At 39.5% G+C, this 16,140-nt stretch overlaps 1 protein-coding gene across 3 annotated transcripts in view; it reads left to right on the top strand.

The window, feature by feature from the left end:
- Window positions 1-6,093: 6,093 nt before the first annotated feature.
- The window catches only part of RFC1 (replication factor C subunit 1), a 30,856-nt gene continuing 20,809 nt past the window's right edge, over window positions 6,094-16,140 (top strand). Inside the window, exons 1-4 of one of the 3 annotated variants that reach the window (XM_041478117.1) lie at window positions 6,094-6,195; window positions 8,826-8,954; window positions 9,882-9,957; window positions 11,053-11,127. In XM_041478117.1, coding sequence (XP_041334051.1) covers window positions 6,190-6,195; window positions 8,826-8,954; window positions 9,882-9,957; window positions 11,053-11,127 — 286 coding nt within the window. In that variant the 5' untranslated portion in view covers window positions 6,094-6,189. Of the gene's footprint in view, window positions 6,196-8,825; window positions 8,955-9,881; window positions 9,958-11,052; window positions 11,173-16,140 lie in introns of all 3 variants that reach the window. The other 2 variants (XM_041478037.1, XM_041478202.1) reach the window with 2 other exon arrangements.

The raw sequence follows: 16,140 nt of genomic DNA, 5'->3' as shown, positions 1-16,140 counted from the left end.
AGTGGGATTTCCTGCCTCTGTCCACACACCTAACCAACCTGGCTTCAGAATGAAAGACTGGGAGAAGCTGAAATCTCCAGGGCACTTGCTGATACAGATTCAGTAGTTAGGAAGCCTAATGATTATTCAGTTCAATTCTTACTTATCAGTTTTCTTCTTTGCCTTTGTGAAGGCATATGATTCAAATGAAGAAAACAATTTTTCACTTGACTCTTGAATATGTACTCTCCTTGTTTTGGGGGTTGACTTGGAGATCTGGGGTTTGATCTACAGAAATGCTGAACACATTAGTTGAAAGGACAGAGTTTTGAATGTTAGGCAGAGTATCTGAGTTGACACATTCATTCTGCCTAGATATGTAAATGAAGAAAAAGATCTAAAGACAAAGTTCACTCAGAAGTGTAATGTTTACATTAACATCAGCTGCTCAGATCTACTACTGTTAGGTGCTCAAAGAAGAACAACTTATGTAATCACCCACAACAGCATCATGCAAATCCCTTATCTTTACCTTATACAGCAAAAACTGTTTGACATGGGATCAAGTCTTTCTAAAGACACGTAATGGTGATGGATACTACAGAAAGCCTAATGTAAATAGAAACTACACCACAGCTTTATGAAAAACTTTTGTAATTTTTCATCAGTAATAAAATGCTAATTTCTATTTCTACAATGCCTGAAAATTTTTATTTTCTTTACTAGAGAGTCTAGTAAGAAAAATACTCCTTATGGGATTCTTCCAAAATAAAGACTACAATCTAGTAAATGATTATTTCAATGCCCATTATTACTACCAAAAAATCAGAATTTAACCTGAAATTTCACTTTAAAAGTTGGTTTCAATTCCAAAAGAGTATCAACGTAGCTATATACAAAAATGTGGAAATAAGATATTAACAAAAAGAAAACACTTTTTTGTTTCTCAATATAAGAAAATGTAATTTTCTTATTAAAAATCTCCTCTCTCAATAAGCAAGACAGACTTCACTACTAATATAAAAAGTAGGTCTAGGTTTATTACATAAGGGGGAAAAAACTCAAGTTCAAGATTTAATATCAAACTTTTAAAAATGTATTTTGGAAAAAAAAACCTACATAAAAAGCCAAATAATCTGTGGGTTTCAGCAAGGTAGAAAACAATACTAATTTTCCAAAAATTATTTGTCATCGTTGTAAATAGAGTGGTGAAATCATATGTACTTTAGCTACGTTTTAAAAAGCTGTAATTTTAGTTGGGTATAGGCCTTTAAAACACTACCCATGATCAATTATAGACTCAAGCCATTTTGCCTTGAGTTCACCTTGCAAAGCACATCACAATATAAAATAATAAGTACTCAGTTTTCTTTCCTGTGGTGGAGCAAGGCTTTTCCCACTTCTACCAGTTCCTTAGGGATGTACAAAGGAACAGAGGTATCCCCACCATAGCCAGGAGAGAAAGGCAGGCATTCCAGGTGTTCAGTCTGATGTCTCCATAAAGGGTTAAACTCTTGCCTTCCAAGAAACATGAAGATGTCACGAACCCACAAACAGATATTCCTCTGCTGGATGTTACTCTAGGTAGCTTTATCAACTACAAACACAGATAACCACCTGCAATAACTCTTTTAGCATTATTTGAACAGTTTGTCTCTCACAAACGTCAGCTATTTTAACTGATGTTTAGTTCTGGTATCAGGAATAGGCCCAGCTTTCAAAGTTACATAACGAGAACTAAATATGTAAATACAAACTTATCCCTGGAGATGTTTTTCTAAAGCAATATCAGTTTTGTTTGCACAGACATTACGTTGAGTGCATATGGAATAACTTGCAAAACAGGCCAAAAAGCACAGCCTGTGCTGTGGGTCTGTGTTTACTCACTCACTGTGTTCCTCACCCAGAAACCCAAATTCACAAGCTATGCTAATGCTGAAAACACATGGGCCCACCAAACCACGTGTGTTCATTGTGAAAAGTGCGTATTATATGGCTCTGCGCAGATATTTACTAGACGTATTATGTTGCATTGATTAGTAGTGCTGTATGAACATTTTAACAGTATGGCAAATGTAGTTTCATAGTTAAAAGGTAACTTTTGTAGTTAAAATAGGAACTATGTATGTGGAATGTTTTCTTTTTAGAAAGGAATGAGGTGCTCCCACCGGATGGCGGCTGCAGCACACCTAAATCTTTCAGAGAAAGAGAATTTATTGCTCTTTTAATTTATTGCAGAAACTATCTTCTTCCCACCTGGTTCAGTCAAAAAGATGCCGTTAGGATTAAGAGGAGAAGTTGATGATGAACAGACAGAATCCTTTATTTGAATGAATTCATGCATCATATACGTAGTATATGAATATGCAACAGACTATCATTTTTAAAGGTGAATCCTTTGTTAACGGGTGTCCTTTTTCTGGCTTATTTTGCCCAGAAAAGGTACCCGGACTGTCTGTATCTCTTTGTTCTTATTGTCTTGTATTGTCCTAACCTCAATTGTTAAAATTTTTATTACTCTAAGTATATTGCTATTTTTGTAACCATCTTATTACTATGAAAACTTTCAAAATTTTAAAGCCAAGTGATTGGGGTTTTTCACAATTATGGTAGCAGAGGATGGTTCCTAACACCTCGCTGCTGGTGCTTTAGGGGAGTCAGGGTGGGGGAGGCGCGCCCTGCCCGGTTTGGCAGCCTCAGTTTCCCCTACTGTGACCCACAGACGCAGGCAGGATTGGCGTTTTTCACATTCAGAAAAGAACAGTAGCAGTTTCTGTATAAACAGGATCTTACTTAAAGTCCAATTTCAAGAATTTAACAGGAATGGTAATAGGTATCATTAACAGATGTATGGAATGAGACCATGTCACCAAGTAGACACTGAACACAGTAGAGGGAACAAAGGTGACAGCATTAGCGATTGCAGTATGAGACAAGCATCAACTGAGCTTGTACTCTGGTTGATTTCTCTTTTTTTTTAAGTCCAACAATTATTTGCAATTCAGTATGTTGACAGAAACTAAACATCAGAGAATATTTGAGAGTGGAGTCGTTTCTATTTGGCTTGAACAAATTTATCCCTTTCCAGCGTTTAGCAAGTGTGTTCAGTGGAAGAAAATACAGAAGATTTCCTTAGAAATTAGTGAGAAAATTAGGCAGTCAATAGCAGAAACAGGTTAATTAATTCCCTGGTTTCTCTTGGACTGCTAAATTCCGAGTTCTCCCTAGCCTTAGCCCATGGGAGAAAATGCCATTGGAGAGCAGGCGCTCCGACAGCCGGGAAGCAGGGCACTGCCACATGTTTATGGCCAGGAAATGCCCTGAAGGGCTGCGCGGGCCCGGGCCTGGCTGCCCGCCTGCTTTGGGCGCTGTGTGTGCCTCAGTGCCCCATAAAGAGCCGGAAATCATGGAGGCCTGGCACTGCTTTCTGGTCTGTTTTCTCCCAGCAGATGAGCCCGCCGGCTCGCCTGCTCTGCCCGAGCACACGCGGCTCCATTTTGAGGCGCTGCTGCTGCAGCGCTCCCGTTCCCGCCGGGGCAGCTCCCGAGGCCGCGGGAGCGGTTAAACCCCCGCCCACGGAGGGGCCGCTGCCGTCCGCACGCCAACGGGCACAGGGCCGACAGGGACGGGTCCGGGAGCCCGCTGGAGGCGGCGGGCATCCCCGGGAGCGCCGGCCATGGGCCCGCCCCGGCCGCCCCGCAGCCCCGCCTGTCGCGGCCGTGACGGCAGCGCCGCGCGCCGGGCCGCGGGAGTTGGCGCGAAGGCGGGAGCATGGAGCCGGGAGCGTCCCGCTAGGCACAGGGACCGCGCCGCCGCCATGGTGAGGGCTCCCTGCCTGCCGGGGGTGTGCGGGGCGGGGGCGGCGCGCAGGGTCTCGCCGGCCGGGGGCGGCTGCGGGGCCGTCGGGGCCCGGCGCGGGCTGAGCGAGCCCCGCGGGCGGCCCCGGGCGCGCAGCCCCGCGCAGAGCCCGAGCGGCTGCGGCGGAGAGGCCGCCCCGCCGCGCTCCCGCCCGCAGCGAGCGGCCGAGGCTTCCCACGCGTGTCTGGAACGCGAACCCGTGCCCGAGGAAGTGCCCTTGGCCGAGGGGGATGTGGCTGAGCCTCTCCAGTTTCCCTTTCCCCGACAGCGGGCGGGGTGTAGGGCGCGGACCGCGGGCTCGTCCGGGGAAGGAATGCGGATGAGCAAAGCTGCTGTGAAGGCGGTGTGCCGCGGTGCTACCGCCTCCTGCCATTCCAGCGGGAGCACACGCGAGGCGTGTCTGGTACGAGCTGGAGGGTGCAGCTCGTATTTGCAGAAAAGCAGTTCGATGGGGGAAAAAAAGAGCTTGAAAGTCTGGAAGTGAACAAATGTTTATCGGTAACTATGCAACCCTCAGTAGGATGTAAAGGGATTCTAAACATAAACATATATGCGTTCCTGTGCTTTGCAAAGTGCCACTCACCTATGCAGTCACCATAAGATGGTATCCCCTTTTCATTTCTGGCTCAAATAAGTTTGCTTTTATTCAGATGGAGTCTCTGTGCACATCTTTTACTGTCTTAACTACAGATGTAATTTTGCAATTTAAGGTGCAGCTCTAGTTTTGGACTCTCCAAAGAGTTTGAGCTTGTTTATAGCTTACACCTGGTGCTCTGCAATGGTGGGTGGTACAGTCTGAGTCTTCTACTATACTGACAGAGGTCTGCCAGCACTAAGACTCCTGGTGCTATTAAACTGATATTTTCATGGTTTGTTTTGGGCTGGCTGATGACTTCAGATCTCTTCAAATAAGGGATCTGCCCGTCCCATGTCCCTGCTATCACCTTTTTAGAAAACTGATCTTGCAAGGCTTGCTTCCTCCTTTCCCACCTTCCCAGGACAAAGGCATTCTCCCTCTGTGCAATCTTCTGAACATCACACATCTCACAGTGTCTGTCCTAGAAGGGACGAAGACAGCCGTTGTTTTTGGGAGTATAGAAGTTGCCTCATCCCATTCCCCTGAAGTGGCTGCTCAACCATCTCAGCTGCAGCTGTGGAAACCGAGGCAGCAGCACAGTGATGTTGTAATGGTGCAGCCTGTTGTGCTTGTGCAGAGACAGCATGAGCATCTTGCAAGTCAATGTCACACCCTTGCAAACTTTTCTCCTGTAGTGCCAAGTGTAAGAAGCCCCTGTTAGCTTGACTCTGCAGCGTGTTCTCAGCTGTGCTGAACTGATGTGTGCAGAGTTGCACAACAAACTGATTTGTATTAGAAGGGATTTATTTTTTCACCCAGATTAGTGGCCATGACCCAGTTCCTAAGCAGTGAGCTACAGTGGCACACCTGAGGGAATGAATGCCCAGGAGTAGGGGTTTCTGGAGTTTCCCCTTCTGAGAGGGACACTCATGTGGAGCTGGAGCATCACCTAAAACTGTGATACTGCTTGTAAAACTTCTGCAGTTACCATTGTCAGTAACTGTTCATTAAGTGTAGTTACCCAAGCAGGTGTTACTGGTTTCACTGAAGTGATAGTATAAATCTGATTTTAGTTAGTGCAGTTGTTCTGAAAGTGCCAAGTTCCGGAGCTGATATGTGAGCAAAACTTGCACTGAAATAGGCAGACTGGAAAGAAATAGGATAGCTTTGGTGTAAGGCCCTCATTGAGACTTACACCTGAAGTAAGGTGCTTTACTTTCTACTGCAGTCATTGAGCTGGGTTGGTGAAGTTCAGTTTTCTGTCTTGTATTTTGAGGTGCAGACTGGATTATGTGATGTTATTTTGGAAAATATTCTGCTTTACTAAACACTAGTCTTGTAAAAACACTGCTGGAGTTCCCAGTCTTTGTACTACCTAACAAATGGGTTTCAGTTTCTGTTTGTGTTACTCTCCCCAGTAAAGAGACAGGTACAAATCTTCCAAGAGAGAACTTGCAGCCTGGCATGATTAATCCTGTGGTCTTCTGTTACAGTGTAAGAGGGAGGATTTGAAGCAGTAGTCAGAGCAGGCAAGGCCTGGATGGCACAGCCATACAACTCTAAGATAGCTGAGCAGCTTTTTAGGCCTTTCAGATGCTGGGCATAAATCACCCCCTAACTGAGTGAGAGTGATCAGAATTCTTAGTTACAGCTCCTGCCTGGGTGGAACTGCTGCAAGTTCTTCCTTGCTGGTGCTGTGCTGGAGCAGCCTGGGGAAGCCACGCCAAAAGTGCCTTGGCTGTTGTGATTGTAGCCTTTTGGGCAAGGGAACAGCCATGCGGGTGAGTATCTCCAGGATACACAGGACACATTGCTGTGGGTTTTGGGGGCATGTCCTGGAAGGAAACTTGACAGTTGCAGCCTTTCCATATTGGAACAAGTAGAGGTAAAAGCTGAACATACAGATTTTCCAGCTGGAGGTCCTATATATGTATGGATGGCATAATACACCAAGAGGAGGGTCAGTCAGAGTATGTTAAATAGATAACATACCAGGAGGGAGGAAAGTGATCCTGTCTGGTATCTAAGCTGGTAGGGTAGATACTTATGTGGCTTGATTTCTGCAATTAGTTATGCAGTGAATTAATAATTTATCTGGCATGCCTTTATAAAAAGCATGAAAAATCTTTCATGATTCCTGGGTAAAAGCTTCACTGAAAGGTAACTTTGTTGTTGCCCTGAGGCATACTTTTTTCCCAAGCAATTCTCTATTCATTGTGTTATGTCAGCAAGGTTACCTTTTCCTCTGAGGAACAGAATAGCTGAAGAAGATTGGTGAATTTATAGCAGAATATTGAAGAAGGCTGTGCACAGATGTCAATCTTCCTTTGTAGCTCAGGGCTGTGTATTTTAAGTTTGCATTTCATACAACTTGTATAAATCTTAAAGAATTCTAGTATTATTGCCTGTTCTCAAAACACCAAAAGGTTCTGCAAAGGTTCTGACAGAATTATCTACACTTTAAAACTGATTCCAGACCTGGAATCCAAACTCAACATCAAGTTAGAGGAAAAATAGCGATTAATAAATCTTGCTAAAAAGCCTTTGGAGAAGCCTACTGAAAAGCTTTAGAAATAAATTAAAGCAAACAACATGTGGTTTTAAGCTGGCCTAACCAATGTAATACATATTCCCTACTGCTACTACTTATAAGGTGTACAAGCTTGATGACTGTGATTTTGGGATGTATCCATGTTCCCTCTCGTAACAATTTCCAGGTAGCACAGAGGTTGGCAGAACAAGGTAGATTTGCAGAGCACCTCACTTAGTTAACAGTTTTTAGTGAAAACAGTAGAATTAATAGAACCTTACTGTTAATCTAAAATTCTCAAATATTTTGAGCTTTACAGTAACAACTATTGAAAAAAGAGAACTTTGAAGTCACTTTATTTTGCAGTGTTGTATTAAGTATTTAAATTATTTTACTACGTAAAAGATCTAATGATACTTGCTTTTCTCTTGCCTATGTTACCTTAAGCCTAAAAGGAAGCCAGTAATAATGAGTATAATTGAAGTCCAAATATCTGCTTGGAGACTTTTTAAATAGATGCTCTCTTCAGACCTATTAGCTATAGGTATTGGCTGTCAAAATTTCAGAGTTTATATAGTACTGCATTTATATTGTAGGAATACATGTAAAATAGTAGAGTGTTGAAAATCTGTGCTTCAAGGTATGAATTCCATGGATAGAGAAGTGTGAAGTCACGATGAGGAAGAATGATTTTCAATCTACCATTTGTTGAATCCGTATTAATAGATGCAGTTAAAACACAAGAAGCCTAAATTTTTACAGGAAACAACATTTCTAGTTCTAGAAAATTATTTTAAGTGAACTGAACGAATCTATACATGTCCCATCTTTTGTTTATGCTTTCAAATTACATGTTCCATTGATTTTAAGCCCTAAATCCAAACTGACAGGAGTTGACTTCCGGTAAAAGAGCCTCAAAGACCTCTTATTATCAATCAGACTTGAAGCCAGTTTTCTAGTGGATCCCTGTAATAGTGGGGAAGTGCCAGCTGAACTCCATGATGGGAATAGCTCCCAGCTGTGTCCAGTGCAGTCCTGAGCCCCAGCCTTTCCCTGCTGGCTGTGGTTTAGGCTGCAGGAGGTACTGGCTTTGTCTGAAATGGCTGCTAAGCCTGGAGGGAGTGATACCAACGAGGTACCTCTTTCCTCAATTTCTTTTAGTGAAACTGGATTGCTGGATTTTTAAGAGAGTAGTCAGGTGTGATTTTTGTGTGTACAATATTGATTTTTCTAAAATTTAAACTCCAGCTGCTGATTTTACATGCTTAGAAAGCTTGTTATGGCTGCTTTGTGGACAGGTACTAAAATAAGGTAACAAAATAGATCTTGGTGTTGTTTTTCTTTATTTAAATTTTGTAAGTTTCTCGCTGGCTAGTTTTTTAGTGAGGTGTAAGTAACTGTCTTAAAAATTTATGAGAAGGTGGAGAATGCTGTGTGTGCCCTTACTTCACTGTTTCAAGCTCCTGGTCCTTTCTTTCTACATGGGACACTACTTCAGAGCTGTGTTAATAATTTTAATTATAGAAATAGTTTGGTTTAGGTTTGTGATAATTAATCAGAAAAAAAATTGTAATTATGCATCTGTCTTAAGTCACTGTGTTTCATTGCTGCTGGGAGTTTGTCTTGCAGTATGTTTTGGTGAAGATCCCAACTAAGGAAGAAATAAGTTTTTTTCATGATTCAAAGATTAGAGTCAGGTGGTGTGGGTGTCTGAGTAGCTACTTTAACTATCCGGGCTTTGTTTGCTGAATTGTAAACAAAATTTCAAAATCAATAAATGTAATGGAGCTGCTGAGACGGTAACTTCGGTGCATTGCTATTTTGTAGTGTGAAGAGCTGTCTGTATTTAAAAATTTATAAAATTCTTTTCCCTTTTACTAGGATATCCGGAAATTCTTTGGTGTTGTACCTCCTGGAAAGCGACAACAGTGTGAGGCTGTGAAAAAGAGTGAAAAAATTAAAAATGGTGAAGGACCCTCAAGTGGGAAGAAAAGGGAAAAGGAGACTAAGGTTAGTTTTGATTTTCATATTTATGAAGTGCTTGGTTTTGCTGATGCTGGATTATTTGTGTATCTAGCATTTTTTAAAGTCATGGTACTTCTCATATACTAAAATAACAGACTACATGTCAATTGTTTTTATAGGCATGGGAGGAAACTGCCACTTAAAATTAACTGCTAGCAGTAGAACTTTGTAGGTGGTGAAGAAAATTGCTAATTTAAAAAATTTGGTTTGTAGGACAAAGGTAGGTAGAAGTTGTTACTTCGTGTAAGAACAGTCTGATATACTTGAAGTTATTCTGCCTTTTGGCCACAGTTCTCTAAGTATGTTTGCTAATGTAATTTTTATAAACACAAGGTTTGTGCTCAGTAGATGTAGACATATCATAAATGTGTCATGCTTACAAATGAGGTGAAAGTCTGCTGTGTGGTGCCTGCTGACCAGTTTTTTTAACACCTGTGCAGGAAACATGAACATTGTGTTTGTTGGGATCACTTCTCTAAACATGCTGCAAAGACCAAATTCTTTAAAATGACAGATTAAAACTAGATTGGGTTCTGGTTTCAGACTACTTTACATGTTAATCATGAGCTGTATACAATAGAAAGCAATGGCTAAAGCTCATTTAAAAATCACGTAAAGAGGGGAAGAATTTCTAATAGGATGGAATGTATAATGTGAAACACAACAATTTAGAGTGAGATGTTACTTAAATAAGTATTCTGACTATGTAATTTCAATGTGAAAATTCTTCCTTATTTTCTGTGTGCTGCATCTTTCCCCCTCCCACACAGGAGCTGGCACAAGACCGTTTGTAAATGTGATATTGGAAAATAATAATTGCTGTTAGAACTTGCTTGACACTCATAAATTTGAATGTGTTACTGACTAAAAGCTGAGAGGATCTGTTTAATGGTTGAACTAATGGACTTTTAGGTGAATAATTCACCCAGTGAAGATGATTCCAAACAGAAGCGGACAAAAAAGAAGAGAAGAATAATCTATGATTCAGGTAGTGTTCACAGTTGTTTCTGAATATTCCTTTGTATTTTTTGCATTGGCTTGCAAAGTTGATTAGGTAAATTGTACATCTGAAAGTTTTTATGGGTTGAGTTTTATAAACAGTTCCTGTTCAGCAGTGGGGAATAGTAGGAGTACAAAATTAATATATTGCTGCTACCTTTAAAGTACTGATATTGTTTGGAGATTTGGCAAATTCTAACCCTTTAGTAGTAGGATAGAAAAAGAGAAACAGTGCTCTAAGCTCTTCAATATGGAAATCTGTTTGTTTTTTAGTTGGGGTTTTTGGTGGTGTTGTTGATGGTGGTTTTGTGCAGGGTGCCAGTACACAAGTCCATTGACTATAATCACTCTGATTTTAGATATAATTACAATATATTTGTGTTTATCATGGAAAGAGATAGACTCTGGAGGTTAGCCCTCTCTAACACTTGTTAGTTGTCTCTGCTTCTTCAGTTTCTCCTCTTTATTTATGTGGATGCTAGGATCTGTCATCCACAGTAGTATAAATCTGTCATCTCCACAGCTTTTGGGATATGGAGAATAGTTGGTGATGTGAGTGGCAATTCACCAGTGTTCTCCTGAAAAATCAGAGTACCACCTCTGTGTCTTTTTGGTTTTGCTTGTTAGTTTTTGGAATAGGTTTCCATCTACTGGAACATACCAGCATAATAGTACATTTCTTGTGGGTTTGATGTTGAGTTTTTTAAAAATTTTTGTTTGTTTTTGTTTAATTTTGTGTGTTTGTTTTTTTGAAGTAAATTGCTGTGATATTTTTGAAGGTTGCATTCATTTTTGGAAAGGTTGCTGTACAGATATAGCAGTTACTGAAATAAGTAACAAAGCGTTTATTGTTATGTAAACAAAAAACCCTGTCAAGGCTGAGTTCTGACCAAATTTTCATTTAGTCATTTATGTGGTGGATGAAAAGGGAAGCTATGCTCTGACCTTCCTAACATATGGTAGGAATATGGAATCTTTCTCTCACTCAGCTGAATGTATGTGAACACATGTTTACTGTTATGTGATCTATTAAAGCCTGCGTGTATGTGGAGAAAATTACATTTATGTTGTGGTCAAAACACAGATTCAGAAGAGGAGGAGCAGTCAGTGAAAAAATCCAAGAAGTCACCTGAGAAAAAAACAGCTGCTTCAAAACCTGGTAAAGTTCTAAAGCAGGATCCTGTTGTTTATATTTCAGAGACAGGTAATGGAAGAAATATATCATTATATGTTCACCTGTAGTGGAGTGGGCTATGTTATATTGGGATGGATTGTTTGACTGATAGACCCAAATGTGACCATAAAACCTAATATTGAGGAAGACAGATTATGTCCTCCTCAAACAAGCTAACCAAAAGCACTTCAGAAGTTTAACCTTAAGTACTGTAAAGTCAGGAGCAGGGTGAAAAGTGAGGTGATGGTAAGTAGTGGCTTAGGTTGATTTAAATAGGCATGTGGTTTAATGAGGAAATGCTTCCTTGCTTAAGAGCATTCCGTAGATTTAGGGGAGGAAGTTAAGGAAGTACCTTTAATATAGTTTAGCTGCTCACTAGCCTACTTAGAAATGACTGTTGGCTGCAGGGATTTTCATTTTACCTGGTATATAACCTTCCATGTCTAATCTCTGTGTGATGTGTTGGTGACTAAAAGGTTCTTTTTACCTCTCAACACAAACATTTATTTTGTCAGTTGCTGCAGTGGTTGCCTGTCTTTCTGCACCCAGTCTGAGCTGGGCTGAAGCTGTACCTTCTGTCTTCTGCCTTCTGTATTTGTCTCTGGAGTAGAGTTCTTTACTAGCCACAGTACTTACTGAAAAAAATGTGATTGAATTAGGAGACTTGAATCCAAATCTGTTTTGATAAAACATGTTTTTTAAAGAATAGAATTTCAGTAGGGCTTCTGTAAATCCCTCTTTGAGTTTTATTACACTTATTTTGGAATAGAGGACACTGTCCTTAGGTATGCTAGTATTTTTTTTTTTTTGTAAGTTTATTGCTGAACATAAACATTGCCTCCCTATAAAAATACCATGCATTTTTAAAACAAAAAGGGATTGTTTGCTGCAGTATTGTATTAGAAGTCTGGCTCAGCTGATTTTTTCTGTGCCTTTCTTCCTCCTTGGGGTCTTCTGTGTCTCTAAGATAGATACGCTGTGCTTATTTTGCTTGTCCTTGGTAGTTGACCTGGCATACTGCTGTACCACATCAGGTGTTCAAATGAGCTCAATTTTCCAAAATAACATGAATGTTTTATTTGTCTTATTTATCTTTTTATTCAAAGCTTTGTTTCCTTTGACAGTTTTTCCACAATTCTTTCCTAATTAAAATGATCTTTAAAAGCATTTATTTCATAGTAGGTAAATTATCAAATTCCTGAGGAATAAACAGTATATATTTAGATTTATTATGCAATTCCAAGTGGTGTAATCATGTTTTTGGATAGGGATACCATGGGAACACTAGTCAAGGTTATTAGTGAAATCCCTGAAAACCATGGGCTCAAGGTTACTCTTATCAAAAGAGTCTTAAGTACACACAGGTTTGATTTAATAGTGTATTCTAAAACAATACCTTTATAACCTTGAGACATAATGCTTGAATTTTGTTTTCTGATAATTTCTATAAATAGTTTCTTCAGCTTGATGGAACTGTCAAGCTGAGTGCATTGAAGTGGTATCGATACAGCAGCTGGCTTGAGATAAATGTATTTTACAAGATTAGGAATGTAGACATATAGGTAGAAAAGGTCCCAACAAAATTTGTAGACATTTGTCCTTTTCTTTTTTTTTTACTGTTACGGAACTGAAAACTTAAATCAAGAATATACTGCTAGGACTCATTCAAAAATCAGAATCTCATTCTCAAGGGCTCTGTCGATGACAGTGTTTGAAAGAGCCTTTTGGCATCAAGAATGCAGTAGAAGTTTGGTAGTTAATTGCCTCAACGTATTTTTCAATTTAATTTGAAACTTTCTTCCTCTTGTTGCTGGAATTTCTTTTCAGCTGATCTGTATATCTGTGTGGTATCCAGTTTTCTCCAAAAGCGTTTGGGGAAATGAACCCTTTGGTTTGAATAAAAGTAGACTGATCTGGATTATTGTGTTGCTTTGTTTCTTATTGGCTTGTGAACAAGTTAATTTTTTTTTAAAGGCAAAAGAACAAAGCAAGAATAGTTGCTCTTTGTTTTTTATTGATACATTTAATCTAAATAAATATTTAGTTTTCTCTTTGGCCATCATTAAACTAAGTTATTCTGCACAGTAACAAGGGGAAAAAAGAGCCTTTTTTGTTAGTAGTACAGACTTAGGGAATTGGGAGAAACCCAAATGTTCATTGCACTTGTTAAAATAATACTTGCACTGTTTAATGGAGTATGGAACCTTGAGCTTTGTAGATGACCTGTTAGTGTGGTTTGTTGAACCTCATCTGGTTTCGTCATATGTGGTTATTCAGCAAGAATTTTGACCTTGCTTGAAGAGAATTCTTACCTTTCATATACATTGTGTAGAGGTAATCATGTGTATGTAGCAATTGCCTTCATTGCTTTAATATTTTTAAAAATAGAAAAGCCTTATAGTAGTGATGGGCATAAAGGTAGAAAAACTGACATGGTGGGAACTGAGGAGGTCTGCAGGTTACTGGAAAATTGTTCCTTTAGAGCTGAGAAGACAGGACAAAAAGAATAGCTTGTGAAGGTCCTTGATAATACAGACTCTTTTAATGTAGAGAATATTTGGGATAGGGAAAGAAACAACAAAACAAACCCAAACAACCTCAGACAAAAAATTGATTAAGTGCTAATACTGGTGGGCAAAAAAATAGTCCCTACATCCAAGCACAGGTTCAAATGGGCAGCAGGTAGTGAATAAGCATGTCCTTCACTGAAATATTTAATGGGGAAATAAAATGTTGTCACTGGCATTTCTGGGCAATACTTACTTATGGACAATGCTATACTTGAGTGAGAATGTGAAGAAGAGATAAATAGTATTTTGTGTGTTAACTTTCCTCTAACGTGTTTCATGAAAGGTCAGTTGAGAAGGTGTAGCTGAACCTTAAGGGAGTTTTGAAGTGCATTTGAGGAATGAGAGTAGGTTCTGGCAGAAGTCCTCTGAAGAAGCAGGGATGGGTGTTATAGAGGAGAATGCATAAGTTACTGAGGAGTGAGCCTGTTTAAAGTTGATTTGGTTAAGTTTGGGAATACCAGCAGCACAATGTAAGGGTCATGTAATGGTAAATGTGGTCTTGTACTCAAACTCTTGAGAGGAGTGTTGCATGAACATAGTGAATGTATGAGCGTAGTTAACTCCCTGAATAGGGGAGTAGGTGTAAACCAGAGGTGTGCATGAAGTAAAATATAATTTTATTTTTACAGAAGTGGTCTTTTTTTTCTTTCTACAGAAACTAGGATAGCAGCAACATTGAGAAATAAATGCAGTACTGATTAAAAAAAAGGATTCATTTATCAGAAGACATTAGAATTACTTGTCAGCCTGTATTTAAAATGTGGTAGGACATGAAATAAAATTAATTTTAGTTTAGTCTCTGTGGCAGGTCTTCAAGCTGTAGCTGTGTTAGCTCAAGATGTTGCTGTTTTCCTCTGCCTGTTCCTATTCACCATGCTGGAGATGTTCTTTCTCCCTTTCAGATCTCCTTATTGAACTGCCAGAGTAACTGGTCTTAATGTGGTTAATCTGCTGGATTAGTTCAAAATGTAAAAGAGGATTTATGTTTGGATTTTTTTTCTACGCTGATTGATTTTGTTGGAAAACAGAGCACTGTGTCCTGAGAGGCTTAGCAAGTTGAGCTACCTGAGCTGCAGCACATTTATACACATTATAAAAATTAGCACATTTATACTTTCCTGGATTGCTTGAAGTTACCTCTTTTCCTGTTTTGTAATTATTCACGGGCATTACTGAATATTCCTCTCACGCAGGTAACTTCAGGCAATTAAACCAGAACAGAAAATTTCATTGCGTGGTGGGATTCAGATCTGCTTCTGTGAACTCCTGTTGTAGAAAAGTAACCTGCTCAAGTGAATAGAAGTTTCAATAATAATAAGCTGGAATGAGTTGGTGGACTGATCCCTTCTAATTGCGTGCTGAGGTTATACACACAGCTGTTTCTATGCCAAGTGCAAGCATTTAATTTGAAAAGAGTTGTTGTAATTAGTGGGTTTGCAGATTAAGATAATTTACTTTGGTTTAAATACATTCACCTTTCTTATGTATTTTAATGGTCCCAAAACTAAGCATACAGACTTGACTAACAGTTTTATTTGGTGTGTATTGGACCAAGGATATCAAAGGCTATGTAGTTTGACACTCAAGTGTCTAACTCATGGTAGTTAACTGCATTTCAGTGTTGTATCCCTAAACTTTTTTATCTCAAAGTGAAAAATAAAGCAGAGGCAACTTTCTAAGGTTGCCTTTTATTAACTGAAAAATCCAAAGGTAAATTTATTTCAGGGGTGTAAAGGTGAAATGATTCATGTAAGCTTTTTAACAGCACAGAACCTTGACTGGTCAATATAGGCCAAATGGTAACAATTGTGGTTTAAAGTGCATGTTTGTAGTACATGTAGTACTAAAATCAGTTAGCTTTTTGAGAAATGGCATGAAAAATCTAGTGTGACTTAATGACATAATACCTAAATTTTTAAATATAGGTTGCAACTACTAGCTTTTTTAATAAGGAGAAAGAAAAATACACTTTGCTAATCACACATAGCATCTGTTCTTTGGAAGGAGTTGCAGGGGTTGAGTTGGAATAGACTTGCTGGCTTTTTTGAGAAATGGTTATCTTAAAGATAATCTTCTTAAAGAGTTACTTTAGGCAAAAGATGAGTACAAATCTCAATCCTGCCAAGTGTTGGGAGTGTTGGGTACTGACCCATGCATAGGTAAAGCAAATAAAGTCAATACTAGGACTGTAGACAAATCTTATCTTTTGCACCCTCCATTTAGCTTAGACAGCAGTGCCTGTTGCTGGCGATGGCAGGTCCTGTAGGACAGGAGCTGGTTTAAGTACTTGTGCAGAAGAGGTGTCATTGAAACTGAAAAATGTCCAGAATATTATAATTTTTTACAAGTGATGTAGATTTAATGATTTTAGGATGTAGTCATTTAGCTCTATACAGAAATCCTTATGTAGTAGTCTACAAATGCCATT

Source organism: Pyrgilauda ruficollis, unplaced genomic scaffold (genome assembly GCF_017590135.1).
Source record: "Pyrgilauda ruficollis isolate IOZ18807 unplaced genomic scaffold, ASM1759013v1 scaffold1, whole genome shotgun sequence".
In the NCBI taxonomy this organism is placed as follows: domain Eukaryota; kingdom Metazoa; phylum Chordata; class Aves; order Passeriformes; family Passeridae; genus Pyrgilauda; species Pyrgilauda ruficollis.
The sequence above is the reverse complement of the archived record's forward strand: the minus strand, read 5'-3'. Positions and strand labels throughout refer to the sequence as shown.